A 16,379-nucleotide genomic window follows, 5' to 3' on the forward strand; every position below is an offset into this window, starting at 1 on the left:
AGGAAAGACAGCATCTTCAACAAATGGTGCTGGCAAAACTGGATCTCCACTTGTAGAAGAATGAAACTGAACCCCTATCTTTCACCTTGCACAAAAGTCAATTCCAAGTGGCTCAAAGACCTCAATGTAAAGCCTGAAACTCTGAAACTGTTGGAAGAAAACATTGGCAAAATTGTACAAGATATAGGTGTGGGAAAGGATTTTCTAAATCGGAAGTCAATTGCTCAGGAAACACGGTCAAGAATCAACAAATGGGACTTCATTAAACTAAAAAGCTTCTGTACATCAAAGGAGGCAACCAGGGAAGTGAAGAGAAAACCCACAGTATGGGAGAAAATCTTCACCAGTGACACATCTGACATAGGTTTAACATCTAGAATATATAACAAACTCAAAAAACAGAGAAGATAGGAAGTAACCCAATTAAAAGATGGGCTAAGGAGCTGAACAGAGAGTACTCAAAAGAAGATGTAAAGATGGCTATAAAACATCTTAAAAGATGTTCAACAACACTAATAATAAGGGAAGTGCAAATTAAAACCACTTTAAGATTTCACCTTACCCCAGTCAGACTGGCTAAGATCAAGAAAACAAATGATACCAAATGTTGGAGAGGATGTGGGGAAAGGGGAACACTCATCCACTGCTGGTGGGGCTGCAAACTTGTTCAACCCCTATGGAATACAGTGCGGAGAACTCTTAAAAACCTACAAATGAACCTATCATTTGACCCAGGTTATGTCACTCCTTGGCATGTATCAAAAGGGCTGATCCTACTGCATAAATACTTATACATTCATGTTTGTTGCTGCTGTTTTCACAATAGCTAAGAGATGGAAGCAACCTAAGTGTCCCTCAACTGATGAGTGGATAATGAAAATGTCGTTCATTTATACAATGGAGTTTTACTCAGCAGTAAAGAAAGATGAAATCATGAAATTTGCAGGTAAATGGATTGAAATAGAAACTGTTATACTAAGTGCAGTAACAGAGACTCAGAAAAACAAAACAAAACAAAACAAAACGGCTTATGTTCTCCCTCATGTGTGGATCCTTGAACCAAACCCTGATAAGTGAATATGTATCCAGACATAATTACAGGAACCAGGATAATGAAGAGGAACCAGGGAAGTAAAGGAAAAGAAAGAATCTGAAAGAGAAGAACAAGAGGAAACAGGCCTTAATACGGGAGATAGAGACAAAAATTGGGTTAGTTTTAGGGAGGGTGGAGGGAAGGTTATCCAAGGAACCTAGGGCATAAAGGGAAAGAAGGAGCTCAAGAGAGGTGGGACCATAGTAGAAGAGTATTTTTAAGGGAGAAATGGAAAAAAAATGGGGGCACCTTAAATGGGGAAACCATGGCAGAAGGGTTAGACAATGTGAGAGATAAACAATGCCTAGCTAGTTTTAAAAAACCAGAGGGAACCATATTAATTGAACAACCCACTGACAAATTATACATACAACTAGACAAAGGAATATGATATATATCTAGGCAAGGTTTGTCAGAGGATGTTGGAACTGTGGTGAATCACCTGTCCTCTTGATCAAGGAGTCAATGGAGACCCCAACAAATGGACTTGAACCAATGTCCTGTCTACAAAGAGGAGGGTCAACACAGAGAAAACATTTCCTCCATGCTTCCAAGAGAAGCCAGCCATGGTCAAGCAGGACCTTTAACTTATCTTCACACAGACAGAACTGGTAAAAGAAAGGAGCTAGGGGCTCCTCCCAAGGCCATGTGAACCCTGAGGAACAGACCCTCAAATGGCCTTAAGAGTAAAATTAAATTCATTTATTGGGGCCAACTTTATGGTCTTAAATACCAAAAATTAAAATATAACCAAAGATTTAGCAGGGTCAATACAATTTTCAAGAGTCCATATGTATAGCTAAAGACTACATAACAAGAAACAATGCCAGCAGGAAATACCTTCCTTTGAGTTATTGGCCAAGTTGGTGCAAGAGACTCCCAGACAGTTATCCAGCATAGAACTGGGAAAATGAACAGCAGACCTCAATCTTATCTAAAGGGATACTGACAACTGATTGTTGCTAGATGAGGAACAGCTGATCTTCCAAAACAAGGATCTCTCAATAAGCTAACTAGATTCAGCAGACAGACAAGCACTGGAGAATGGCTGGGGGTGTCGACAACTTAGAGGACAGTAACAGGAATGACAGAGTATGTGGGTTCCAGTATGTGGGAGGGGGAGGCTATGGAGGGTGCCATTTGGGAAGTGGGTATATAGATGAATAAGACTGTGTGGGATATTCTGTATGATATACATACAAAAAAAACCCTAACAAATTGAAAAAAAACTCATATTTGAGGAGGAAGCATAAAAATTTACTTCATTTTAAATAGTAGAGGTGATAAACATTACCAGTGAAATCTACCTGATGACTTTATATCCATACTCAGGTACTTAGGATCTGAGTGCAACCAACTGTGACTAGTAATCACCAGATACATAGAGATTAAAGACACATGTGCAAACATCAAAGTGTTAGTAGCATTAAAAATGTAGGAAACAGGGTTGGAGAGATGGTTCAGTGGTTAAGAACACTGGTATTCTTGCAGAAGATCTGGGTTCAAGTCCCAGCACCCACACAGCAGCTAACAACTCTCTGTAACTCCAGTTCCAGGGGATCCAACAGCCTCTTCTGTCCTCTGCGGGTGCACTTACCTGCATGCACGCAATACACGCATACACAAAAAATTAAAATAATAAATAAAATATTTTTTAAAATGTAGGAAACAGCATATTTTAAAATGAAATGGAGATCTTCTTTAAAGAGTTAAAAATCACTCAATTTTATATCTTATAGGGTTTATATTGAGTTCAATATTGTATAATGGTATTAATTCAACTGTGAACCTAAAAATTTATAGCCACTTTTAAAAGAGATGTATCCTTGCTCTGGAGTGTGTTACTGAATAGGTTAAAGCTATAACAAAATGCTTCTTCTAATCATGTGGTTATTAAATTTAAAAAAAATAAAAAAATAATTCTTCAAAGCATAAAAATTTGCTCCTTAATAATTAGTAAATATGAAAAACATTAAACATTGGAATCTACCTGATGACTTTATATCCATGCTCAGATGCCAAGGAGCTCAGAAAGTAACCAACTGTGACTAGTAATAATCAGATGTATAGACATTAAAAATGCATGTGCAAACACCTTAGAGTTAATCGCATTAAAAATGAAGTTTTCTGTATGAAACTGCGTATTTTATTAGTGAAATAGAGATCTTTTTTAAAGGTTAAAACCTCATTTAATTTTATGTCTTACAGGGTTTATACTGAGTACAATATTGTATAACTGTATTAATTCAATTAATTTTATGTCTTAAAGGGTTTATACTGAGTACAATATTGCATAACTGTATTAATTCAACTGTAAACCTAAAAATTACAGCCAATCTTGAAACAGATGCATCTTAGCTCTGGTAATTGTTATTGAATATGTCAATGCTGTTGTAATGAAATGCCTCTTCTAAGTACGCAGTTATTAGGTTCAACAGTGAACCTAAAAAATTTTATAGCCACTTTTAAATGAGATGTATCTTTGCTCTGGAAACTGTTAATTGAGTATGTTAAAGCTGTAATGAAATGCTGCTTCTAAATAAATTTTTTAAAAATATTTTTAAAAAGACAAAACCAAAAACAAACAAAGAAACAAACAAGAGACTGTAGCAGTAATGCATTAAGAGAGGCGAAGGCAGAAGTTTTTACTAGACTATTTGTCTATGGAAGCATTGCAAATTTCATTGTGAAATGACCTTGAGTATGCAAATGGTGTTATGCTTTGTACAATTTTGTAAACCAAACAAAAAATAATAATAAATAAAATATTTTAAAATTAAAAAAGAAATAAGTTGGATTATGAATTTGGGTAATAATTATTGTCTGGCCATCTCTCCAGCCCCGTGTCTGTACTATTCTTAATAAAATTCAGGACTGCCTCACTGGGTGGTTTGCTATCTATGTCAGCTTCTTCTGTGCCGTTTCCTGTCCCCGGGTAGCTGCCCATGGCTGTAAAGTCAGTGGCGAAGCGCCAGTGGTTTGAATTGTACTAATCACGGGCATTCTACACTGATGCAGCACCATTCCTCTATTCCCATCTACTGCTTCTAATACATTTGTGTCTCTGGAGCGCACAGAGATGATAGATTCGTCCAAAGTGACAGAAGAATTTGTGAGATGCATGTCTGATGCATGGAAAATATATGCTGGATCCTTTCCTGCACACGGCCTGGTAGGGAAGATGCTGCTGCTCAGTGGAGAGTTTATGGGGTAAGTAATATAATTGTCTAGAAGCTTCTGTGTGAACGTTTTTTGAGAAAGTGAATACAGCTGAGATTCTGTCATTGCTGTTCTTTCAGCAGAGTAATTGTTTATGATCCACATTATGAGTCTTCAGAAATAAATCATCACTAATGTCATGTAAAAATAAAGGTACTTTTAGGGGATCAGAGTACAAGAAGAAAACATGTCCCCTACTAAGTTACTATTTTTCTAAATGTAGATTATAAACATTAATAGACCATGTTCCACTGCCATGTAATATGACAGCAGAAATGTCTAGAATGTTTTGTGTATTAAGACATATTCATCTAGCTAATGAAGAAAATGTAGTGCTGTTCCACAATTAAGCGTATAAATTATCTTGGCGTGAAATGGGCAAAAAAGCCATAAAATACGGCAGTTTGACAGTTGGGTTTTCTCATGGGCACATGTGAGGAAAATTTCATATGCATGAAGTTTTTTAAAAAATACCCAGTGATAAAGAAACCACAAAGTCATTGTTATGTGTCTTCAAAGAAAATCACATCCTCATTTAAAAATCATGTTTAGAGCACTTGCCACTCCTCTACCTTAAGGTATGAAGCTCTTTTGTAAGAGCCTCTGTGAAGAGCATTGAGTTAACTTCAGCATAGTAAGGGAGAAAAGGTTCCTGAAATAATCAAGTAGATTGTGCTGATAGATCGCAAATATATATATTAATAGATGGATTAGAAAACAATGCCAGGACTGGTGGTGCGCTCCTTTAATCACTGCTCTCAGGAGGCAGAAGCAGGTGGATCTCTGTGAGATTGAGGCCAGCCTGGTCCACATAGTGAGTTCCAGGTAGGTTGGGACTAGGGAGACCCTGTCAAAAAAAAGAGAGAGAAAAGAGAGAAAGAGAAAGAAAGAAGGAAGGAAAGAAGGAAAGAAAGAAAGAGAAAGAAGAAAGGAAAAAAAACAAGGAAGAGGAAAACACAGGAAAAAGATAAATTTAACATCAGTCCATGCAGAGGTTGAATGGGACTAATAAGTGAATGGTGAATTCTGAATAAGCAAATGCCAAGTATGTTAGTGTCCAGTGATCGAAGTTCAGGCTCAAAGCTGACCTCATAAGACAATGAACAGAAGCTCTGCAGGCTTCTAGTGCATCAATAAAGTGACTATCATACACATACCTCAGTTTTCTCACACAAAAATGAAGACATTAAATCAGACATTCCTCAACATTTATTGCAACTCAATGTCTATGAACCTTTAAGAAGTACTTTAAGCACACTGACAGCAAAATTGTATTTTAAGATCAGCTTTAAAAATAAAATAGTACATGTGGTCTAGTTCCCTGACAAAACATGATGTTTTAAACCAGAAAAATAAACATACTGCATTTCATTTGTTTGTTTGTTTGGAGATGGGCTCTCATGTAGCCCCGGCTAGCCTCAAACTTGCTCTGTAGCTAAGGCTGGCCTTGAATTCCTGTTCCTCTTGCCTTTACCTCCCAACTACTGGGATTACAGGCACGTGCTGACATGCTTGGTTCCATTACTTTTTATTTAATGTTCTAAATACCTGTGTCTAAACACTAAGAATGATAATAATATAACTAGATGCCAAATGTTGTCACCACGGGAGCTGAGTTGACTCTGATATTCACAACACAAAGTAAAGCAATAGATATATTTTTATTTTACCAAGGGGCATTGAAAATGTTCTTTCTGACTATTTTCCCATTAAGTTTATGTTTGGAAAATACAGTGTGTGGCTGCTATACTCTAACATGCTTCCCCTGTTTTGGAAAAAAGAAAATGTGAAAAGACAAAGTTTTCAAAGATCCTTCAAATGTGAAAATGTAACCTACATCAAAGATTAATTGGATTTAAAGAAGGAGCAAAAGGGAAGGATATTTCTTAGTCCTTGAGAGTGTGTTAAAATGATATCTGATTCCTAAATCAAACCCACGTGGATCTGGTTGCTCATTCCTGTTATGGTACAGACAATCCTGGGGCGTCCCTACTATGACTAAGGATCATCTGTCATCCGGGCTGGCTGGCTCCAAGTGCAAGTTCATCATGAGGCTGTCCCTATATATAGAGCTCCTGGAAGGGCCAGAGCAGGGAGACCCAGTTTCATAAATGCCACAGCTCTTCAGTGACATAGAAGCCAGAGGGGGCTGGAAACACCCTTAGCCTGATCCACTTTTGCTCTCTGGAAATACAGAGCCATTCCATCTCTGCAGAGAGGGAGATGTTTGGCAAAGCAAAGGAAGGAAAAAGAAGAAAAGAGGAGGGAGGTGTCGAGGGAGGGAGAAGGAGAAAGGTGTGTGTGGGGAGCGGAAGGCAGAAATTTTAGAGAAAGATTATTTTAAAATGTACCATGGCCTTGAATCTAAATTTCATAGCCTTGGGAAGACCAGCAAGCTTGGGCTGTTTTCTTTAGAAAGACCGGAACAGAAGTGCAAACTGTAGTACAGGAAGCGGAAGAGGCCAGGCCACTCCCTGGTATAGGGGGCAGACTACATTGAATTTCACCAGAATTTTAACCAGACCATAAACAGAAACCCTGTGGTGCTGGGTGCTGGAGCACCAAGCTAAAAGGAAAATCACTATCAGATGCTTGGCTGCTTCCAGCTTCGCTCAGGCTGAGCTGGACCCCAGGAGCCACTCTGACAGCTCCTCCCACTTTCCTTCCTGCATGTTCTCTCTTGCACTTGCCTGTGGCCTGCAAAAGTGTGGCCTGCAGGAAGGGCACTTCAGTGCAGACATCATTAGAGCTAATTACTCATCACTCATCCTTTAACCTGTGATTTAATGTTGTTTAATGATACTTGATACTTGCTGGACCCAGATTATGCAGATGGGGCATAAACCAAAAGTTGAAGAAGGTTAGCTGCCTCTTCCCTCAGCCCCTTTCCTAGTGGACGCAGAAACATTTTGCTCTAATGGAGATAAATGTGGTATTGTCTTTACTCCTGTGTGTTCTGTTACCAATTCCTAGTCAAGAATATTGATCTGCAGGGCATGGTGGCACGTACCTTTAAACCCAGTACTTGGGAAGCAGAGACAGGAGGATATCTGTGAGATCTAGCCCAGTTTGGTTTACATATAGAGCTCCAGGCCAGCTGGGACTACAGGAGGACTCTATCTCAAAAAGAACAAAAACAAAGCCAAGAAAACAACAACAAAATCTTAGAACAAGCCCATGAATGGAAGGACACTATGCTCAGTAGCGTCATCACCAACACGCAGCCCATGAATGGAAAACTTAACTGGGAGATTTCGAGTAGTGGGGACTGAATAAGCATCAGGGGCTGGGAATGAGTAACAGTTGATGAGATGAAAGGGGATCTGTGCCTGTGGGGATATGGGGGCATGGGGAGCCATTTTTATATGTCATTTCCTTTTCACTAACAGTTGTTTTGCCAGAAAAGCCACTTGCTTGAGTCAACATGAAGTCAGTTACTTGACTTTGGTGAAAATGCTCTTTAGTCTCTGAAGCAAAGAGCCTGCTCCCCTGCCTGTAGTATCCCCTTCACCATGAGTCAACAATACTTAAATAGAATGGCAGCAGGCTAGAACAAGCTGGTACAAGGCAGTGCCATTCTTTCCGATGTGCCCTGGAAAAGCAGTGTCCACTCAAGCAGAAGGACAAACACACACACACACACACACACACACACACACACACAAACCGAAAGAAAAGCAACAACCAAAACATAATCCATAATACTGAATTCTAAGTTTTTGTATGTATTTACACCATTGTGACTTCCACACACTTGGGAACGTGAAGTTTAGTCAAACACCTTTTGAGAATTAAAGGGCAAGGTTAAGAAGAAAGTCCTGATTCACTCTGTGTGTGTGTGTGTGTGTGTGTGTGTGTGTGTATGTGTGTGTGTGCACATGCCCACAGGGACACTGAGACACATGCTTGAGCTCAGTTCAGTGTGTCAGTTCCCAGGCCCTACCTCATGGATCTCGTCTCTTGTGGTACAGCAGTCCAAGCTGTGGGACAGGGCCTGTTCATATTCTGTGGCCTTGGCACGCCAGTCCCTGCTGTCCACCTCAAGGACCTCTAGCTGCTGCTGCAGGTTCTTTGCAGAAATATTAGAGCAATTCTGGAGATAAAAGACATGAAAGCAACAAAACGGACTGATAAATTGCCACACCACAATATACTGTTTATCTGTGTTATGAAGCTCACAAATAGCTTTAAAAGAAGAAACAAGGTGTTCATTTATTTTACTCTAAACATATTTGAATATAGTTATTTTAGAAAGAAGCCAGACACCCAGCATTACAGAATAGACATTTCCACTCCCATCATCCCTAACTCCTCAGAGATGCCAGTTATGATAAGGTCCAATTTTTACTTCAAAAGGCATAAAATATGCATTAGAAACATTCTGCCTCAGCTCAGCACTATAATTTTCCCGTCAACTTGAGTTTAACCTCTGGTTCATTATGCAAGTGCTCCAATCTCTACCTAACACAGAGGGGAAGCCAGGGCCAAGGCCAGAAGACGGCTGGAGAACCATTTACATTATTTGTGCAAAATGAGACATCCTACTTTCTTTTTTCTTTTTAAAATAAACTTACTAATATAATATAACTCTTTAGAAAAGAAAGCTTTTATCCTGGCAAAAGTGGATTCCATTAATGGCAAGAAATTCTTATATTTCTGCATTCAATTTTAAAAATATAGACTTTGGGCTCACTATAGATAATTGGATATCTTAAATTAACTTTAAAATAAAATTGGTGCCTCTGAGTTTTATTAGTAATGGAATAAACATAATCGTTTCTCCCCTCGAACTATGAACGTAGAAAGTTTTTAAAACGCAGGAGCCTAGAGAACTGGTTATAAAACTTTGATCAGGGCATATTTTCTGCTCTTTTAGGCTCCTCATCTGACCAGTAGCCTAATGTAGCTCCAACAACTGGGACCCAGAACTCGCTCCCAAGCAGGGTGCCTGGCCCCTCCAATCTGGGCTTTTAAGGATAAATAGCCAGAATCTCTGGACTGCAACTTCTTCCCCTATAAAATGGGGGTGCAGGTCTGACTATGTTTGAGGATTTAGTGATCTGCCAGATTTGCCGGACTAACACAAACCTGCCCACTAGCAATGCAATATGAGCTACAAAAAAATTTTCCAGTAGTCTCATTAAAAAGCAAAGAACAAATAAATGAAATTAATCTTCATAGTATAATTTACGTGGCTAAATATATCCAGATAACATCATTTCATAACATCTAATCTCTATAAAAGTGCTAAGATTTTTTTTCATCTAACATCTTTGAAATCTGTTGCATTTTTCATACTTTGAGTATTATTTAATTGTTGCTAAATTTCTACAAAAATATTTGATCTACACTTAAATTTCTCAAAATTTACAGTTTTTAAAGTAGAGTCACATGCTCACGTAATCTCCCAACATACTTAGAAGTTTTCCAACTATTCTGAGAATTAACTTTTAAGTTGTTTAAAATTAAATAAGATTAAAAGTTTAGCTCCTTGGCACACTTAGAACTGATTAAGATGCTAAGTTTGTTGTGCATATATTAAAAAAAAAAGAAAGTTTAGCTCTTTAATTGCATTAGACACATTTCAAATGCAGAAACTTAACTTCCATAGGGGATTACGTGACTCTATGATATACTCTTTAAAATTAGCACAAGAATAGCCAGGCATAGTGGCGCACACCTTTAATCCCAGCACTTGGAAGGCAGAGGCAGGCAGATCTCTGTGAATTCAAGAGCAGCCTGGTCTACATAGCAAGTTCCAAGCCAGTTGGGGCTACAAGGAGACCTTGTCTCAAAAAGACCAAAAAAAAAAAAAAAAAAAAAAAAATTAATACAAGAATAAATGTATAAAAGAAGATTTTAATGCTCAGATTTTTCTCCCTAAGTGTTTTTCTTTTATCAATAGTGGTAGAAACTTAGCATTAATAAGTATTTCAATTGTTTAATATCTTTTTAAATTTAATATACTGGGATTGGGGGTTAGCTTAGTAGTAGTGCACTTGCATAATATGTGTGAGACTCCGGGTTCAATCCTCAGTTACACATACACACACACACACACACACACACACACACACACACACACAAAAAGCAGCACTTCAGAATTAACATCGATGAAGTAATATGCCTCTTTCCTTCATATGACAGCCTGAGTCCCAGTGAGAGGAAGGCAGCAGTGATGATGATCTGAGACGCTTACAGGTCGCTGCACTGATGAAATGATGTCTACTCCTATGGAAAGGGCCAGGTGATGGAGATGCTCCACATGTGCCTGCTTTTCCTGAGAACGACCAAGGTACATCTGGACCTCCTGCGTATCTCCCAGTTCCTTGGGCTGCTCTAGAAACTCCACTTCTCTTGATTTGATGAGATGCATCAGCTGAAATTTAGAGCATTAGCTATTAACCTGGGCTTCATATGAAGACAGTTTTTTTTTTTCAAAGCCCACTTTCTGTAAGATGATTTCCTAGCTTGTTGAAATGTTCCTCAGCCCATTCATAATCATTAGTCATAAGACTAATGCCAGATACAAGTTGCAGTGCTCTAACAAGATTACATTGATCAGTTAACATTTTCAGTTCTATAAAAGAAGAAAATAGCTTCTTGGTCCCTAACCTCAAATTATAGCAAAATCTAGGTCTACGATCTGAGTAAACTCAGAAGTTATTTTAAAGGGCTATCATTATGCCTCCAGGTCATGTTAATAATGATGAAGTTTTATTTTAAAAAAGGAACCAATAATTGATATTTTTTTAACACTCCATGAGCCAGGTACTTGAGATTTAAAAGAATTTTGTCTCTGCTCTCAAAGAACTAACACTTGAGGCAGGAAAATAAAATATATTTTATTAAAAAGTAAGAATCAAGATGCTAAATGTATGGAATAAACAATGATTGCACTAGGCATTTTGAAGAGAGGATCACGTCAAGTGGAGGAGGATTGTTGGAAGTGCAGAGCCTGTTAGAACAAACAGAGACAGGCCTGCCAGGAAGTGGTAGCTTGATACTCAAGGCTTGGATTTAGGAACCTGTGCTCTATATTGAAAGAACAAAGAAGAGCTCCATCTAGCTGGCATTTAAAGCGAGACAGAGGTATAGTGAGACAGAAACTAGGAACCAGATTGAGTGAACTTCTAATACCAAGACAAGCAATTTGGAGATAGTTTATTGCACAATAATCAAATCTTAATTTCATTTTGTAAAACCCAGGATCTTTTAGACAACCATGGTAAGTCTTACTTCTTCTCTGACTTGGTGGAACTGGATGGTCTTGTACAGGATTTCCTCATAATCCTGGATTTGCTCTGTCTGCTTCTGATGGAGATAGATAAGGTCCTTCAGTTGTTGAGACTTCTCCTTCACAGGCTCTCCCTTACCATTCAGCTCTTCCCATTCCTTCATGATATATTGAACGTCATCATGCAGATTCTTAAAAAAAAAAAAAAATAGAAAGCAATACAAGAAATCCAACTTAGAGATTTTTTTTTACAACAAAGAATCTGGACTTAAATGGACTTGTTCTCTCATTTGTTGACAGATTCCTAAGAGGAGACTCCCCCAAGTCCAGACCCTGTGCTTAATGATGCATTGTTCGAGCCTTATCGGCTCAGAACTTTGTAAGAAATGTTTGAAAAAAAAGTTTCAAAGCTAGAAGGTGAAATGGAAAGTCATGTGTCTCTGTGATAGAGCAAATGTTCTGGCTATTAGTTAAATGCATTTTTTCTGATATTTGACATGGAATGGAATTGTGTGGTATGGTAAGAACTCTAGAAGATCCGGATAAAAATACATCAGGGGAATTACTCATGCTCAGTAATGAAGGAATGATCAGAATGAACCACCTGCTGAGTGCACTAGACAAGCAGATAGTCCCTTCAAAGCAGCCATCCCATAACCTACAAATAGCCACCACATGGAGCAGGATAAACTGCCTCCCCTTTTAGTCAGTACTGCTTAGATATCCCAAACAGGGATCCAGATCCTGGGGGAGAGCTTGCAAAGGGCAGACAACTTGAAGAGGATGCTCCTGTGATCTCAGGAGCAGATCTTATAGCAAAGCAAAAAAAGATAAAGGAAATGCTGTAGCCTGGGAAGATAGTTTTCAGAAGACGGACTTGCACAAGGTATTCAAATCAAGCATGTGAGCACCAGATAGATGCATCTCACAGTGACAGAGCTAAACAAGTTTGACTCCTAATTTAGATGCACTAGAAGCATAGAAACATGTCTACCTAAAAAAAAATGCAACTGCGAGTGTAGCAGAGAGCTAAGAACCCAGCGTTTTAATGAGCCTTTAGATGAAAGAGTTTCTATGGATTGTGGTGATGTACATATGGAGTGAGTGTGGTGTTTTTATGTTATGTATGTTTTGTCTTAAGAGACAATATTTCCCAGAGAAATCTCCAAACATCCAACACTGCAATTCTTTAAAACCAACACATATGAAGTAGTGGCAGATTTTTGCAACAAAACCCACTGGTGCATGTCTGTAACCCCAGCACTTTTCTAGGTGGAGGATGGAGGCAAAGGATCATGAGTTCAAAGTCATTCTTGGCTATGTAACAAGTCTGAAGCCACCCTGGGTTACTTGAGACCCTGGCTCAGAAAACCAAAATAAATAAATGAATAAATAAATACATCCAAGAAGAAGGATAACGTGAGGGTCAACCTTTTTGACAGTTATGTCAAGAGTAGCAGGGATTTGGGGTGTAGGTGTGGGCTAAGCAGTCAGGACCCTGAGTGGTAACTCATGGCTTTATCTCTCATTTCCAGAGGGCTTTCTGGGAGGTGAATGAAGACCACAGTTAAACTTCTGGGAACAGTTAGGAGCTGGGATATTGGTGGGCAGGGACAGAGAAAGCACACTGGTGATTTGGGAGAACAAAGGCAGCAGAGCCTCTAGGTCAGAGGTTGCTTATCCTATTCTGAGATGCCTCAATTTAAAATATTCCCTAAGAACACAGTAACTAAATATTAAATATATTAATGATTTAATTATTAATATAATTAAATTAATCTAAGATGAAAATATACTTAGAACATTTTGTGTCTTGAATGTTTGGGTATTATCAAATACAGAAGCATGCATAAAAACAGTAAGAAAATGTATTGTTGCAATCATTTGTAGATTAAAAAATGTTGTTTTAAAGAAAAAATGAGGTGTTTACTAGACCATGAAAGTTAATTAGGCAAACTGGAACTAGAGGGTTTTTTTAAATTCTCCATTCACCCCAATCCATTTATCTCTTCACCTGGAGCTGAGGCTTCATTTCAATCCACTTTCTTCGAAGATCTGAAGTGGTCTGGAGGCTCCCTCCAAGGTCAAGTGCAGAGACAGGCATAAGTATTTCCTGAAGAAGTTTTAAGTTGTGAGTAGTCTGAAACAAAATTGGATAATTATGGATGTGTTTTCTTTGACACACCTCCAACAAGTATGGTCACTCTAGTGATGACGTCATATGCCATTAAGCTTTTCAACCCCCTGAAAACACTCACAGCCTCCAGGGAGCTCAGGCAAGGCCTTTGGTTTCCTCTGATCTTCTTGTTTTTATCATAGCAAATGCAACTTTTTTTAACCATTTTCAAGTGTACAATTAAGCAGCTTTCAGACATTTATACTGCTGGGCACCATCGCCACCATCCATCTATAGAATGTTTTCATCAACCTGAATAGAAGCTCTGTGTCTGTGAAACAGCTCCCCGTTCCCTCTTTCCTCCTTGCATCCTTGGTAGCATCCATTCTGCCTTTTGTCTCTATGGATCTGGCTCCAAGCACAGCAAGTAAGTGTAGCCACACAGCATCCATCTCTTTGTGCTTGACTTACTTCACAAAGGTTTTGAGGTTCTATCATGGCACATGTATCAGAGCTCCTTCTTTTTAAGCTGAGTAACATTTTACTTTCATTTTTCTTTCTTAGTGCTAGGGTTCAAACTCAGTGCCTCATGCATTTTAGGTAGGCAGTCTACCACTGAGCCCCTGCCCCGCCTGTTTCTTACCTTTTTAAGTTTCTCTTTGAATGCTCCCCACTGAGCTCTCACAGGTGTGCCTTCCGTGGCTTTAAGGTGCCACGCCATCCGAAGGCAACTGAGTTCTTCCCTTCTAGCCATCTGATTCTCTATAACATTCTTCATAATGTGCATTTCATTCTTCACGTTCAATATCTCATTCTCTTTTGCCTGTTAAACGAATAATCCATATTATGGTTTTCTTTCCTACAAGACACAATTTTTTTTTGCACCCAACTATCAGAGGTGGTAAGTACCTTTGCCACAGCAAAGCAAGACACAGTTTTGACAGAGAAGCCTGAGTTCTTGTGCAGAGGCACGATTTGTGCTCAGACCCGTATCTTTTGCTTGACCCTCAGGTGCTGAGTATTTAAAGACCCAAGCAGAGTTTGAATGCTTTGGGGGGAACTAGTTATAAAATGACATATTCTGCAATTGTGATTAATAATATTTAATAAATAATGGAAAATATTAGATGACTACAATGGGAACAATTCTACATTGTGTTTTTACACATTTTATAAATAAAATTAGGCTATCTTTTACATACTATTAAGAAACTATGAAAAGTTCCATCATTTTATTTCATAAATTCCATTTTAATATAAGATATAAATTGCATTTTGTCAATGACAACTGTAGTCAGAGGGATATGATGGCCTGAGTTAAGGTCTAGAGGAGGCAAACTATTGCAAGACTTATTGATGTTTAGCCAGCAGAACCTAAGAAAAGTGGTTTTTGTGGTTAGCAGGGTTAGTATTTTGTCCACTCCAGAAGATTAAATAATTTGCCTGCAGTCTACCTGGTAACATAATTCCCGTGTTATTTCTATTCAGGGAATGGAAAAATTTATAATAATAAAGTCTATATAAGCCACTAAATCATTCATTTGCCATTTATATTCATGCACTACAAACTGTTTTCTGATGTCTTTCTTTCCAGGTGCCTTGGTAACGGGATGGCCGGTCCTGGAGAGAATTCTTTGTAATCACCACTACAAATTAATAAATTGACATTTTCAGCTGCCAGAATTCTGGCTAAAGTCAATTATTCTGATTCTGATGATTTGTAGATGAAAAAAAAAATTCAATTTCAAGCTTGAAGATATCAGCCACAGCAACACATCCAAAAACAGAGCATTCAACTAAACGTGGCAGCTGTCCCCTTCCTTCCCCAACCAAACCTCACCATATTTCAACAAGGTTTGCCACAAGCCCAATGTTCTACAGAGAGGAAGAGAGAAGATATGCCTTATCAACAATCAGAATGTTACTAAATCTAAAGCCAATTATTATGTGAACTTAAGTTTTCATCAGTAAAGAACTTATCACTTGACAATGGCAAAGAGTTTAAAATGACGATGTTGGTGATATCAAGATATAAGACTCTGAAGACATAGCGTTTAGATGAACTGTTTCTAGGAACTCTAAATATGAGTTTGCAGTTTCATAGTATCTTGCATATTTAGACATAGATGTAAGATTTTGGGTCATTTTCCTGCTGCAGATTTTAAAGGCTGACTATGCAATCTTAAACACTTCTTGTTTTTAATGTTTTTCTTTTAAAGGGTTGTTTTTATAATTTTAAAATATGTAAATGTGTATGGCGGGGGTGTGCATGTGAATGCAGGTGCTTGAAGAGGTCAGAGGTACAGGCAGTTGTGAGTCACCTGACAAGGGTGCTGGGAACTGAGCTCAGGTCCTCTGCAACAGTCATCTCCTCAGTCCTGTTAATGATTTTTGAAACAGGCTCTTACTCTGTAGCCAAGGCTGGCCTGATTTTTACTCTGTAACCCAGGCTGGCTTCTAACTCATTATAGTCCCCCTGCTAGCCTCTTAAACATTATAAATAGGGAATAAGGAGCATTATGTGTCTGGGCAGAATGAAGTAGATGATGGCACAGTGGTGCTTCACTTAGAACATTAGATGTGTGGCATAAAATACAGAGAGCACCTATCTGAAGGAAGCCCAGCTAGAGAAGCTAAGCCTGGGGACAGTACTCCCCTGCTATGACTGTTCTCCAAGGGACAGCTCCTAATACTGTGCTCCAACAAGGACTGAT

General features: G+C 38.6%; 1 protein-coding gene across 3 annotated transcripts in view; it reads right to left on the reverse strand.

The window, feature by feature from the left end:
- The window catches only part of Ccdc141 (coiled-coil domain containing 141), a 207,432-nt gene that overhangs the window by 35,116 nt on the left and 155,937 nt on the right, over nucleotides 1-16,379 (reverse strand). For all 3 annotated transcript variants that reach the window (XM_017794928.2, XM_008855352.3, XM_017794927.2), the window contains exons 13-17: nucleotides 14,309-14,488; nucleotides 13,564-13,689; nucleotides 11,552-11,740; nucleotides 10,512-10,691; nucleotides 8,256-8,405 (exon numbers count right to left, since the gene is read on the reverse strand). In XM_017794928.2, coding sequence (XP_017650417.1) covers nucleotides 8,256-8,405; nucleotides 10,512-10,691; nucleotides 11,552-11,740; nucleotides 13,564-13,689; nucleotides 14,309-14,488 — 825 coding nt within the window. The remainder of the gene's footprint in view (nucleotides 1-8,255; nucleotides 8,406-10,511; nucleotides 10,692-11,551; nucleotides 11,741-13,563; nucleotides 13,690-14,308; nucleotides 14,489-16,379) is intronic.

This window comes from Nannospalax galili, unplaced genomic scaffold, assembly GCF_000622305.1.
Source record: "Nannospalax galili isolate Female #2095 unplaced genomic scaffold, S.galili_v1.0 scaffold346, whole genome shotgun sequence".
NCBI lineage: Eukaryota > Metazoa > Chordata > Mammalia > Rodentia > Spalacidae > Nannospalax > Nannospalax galili.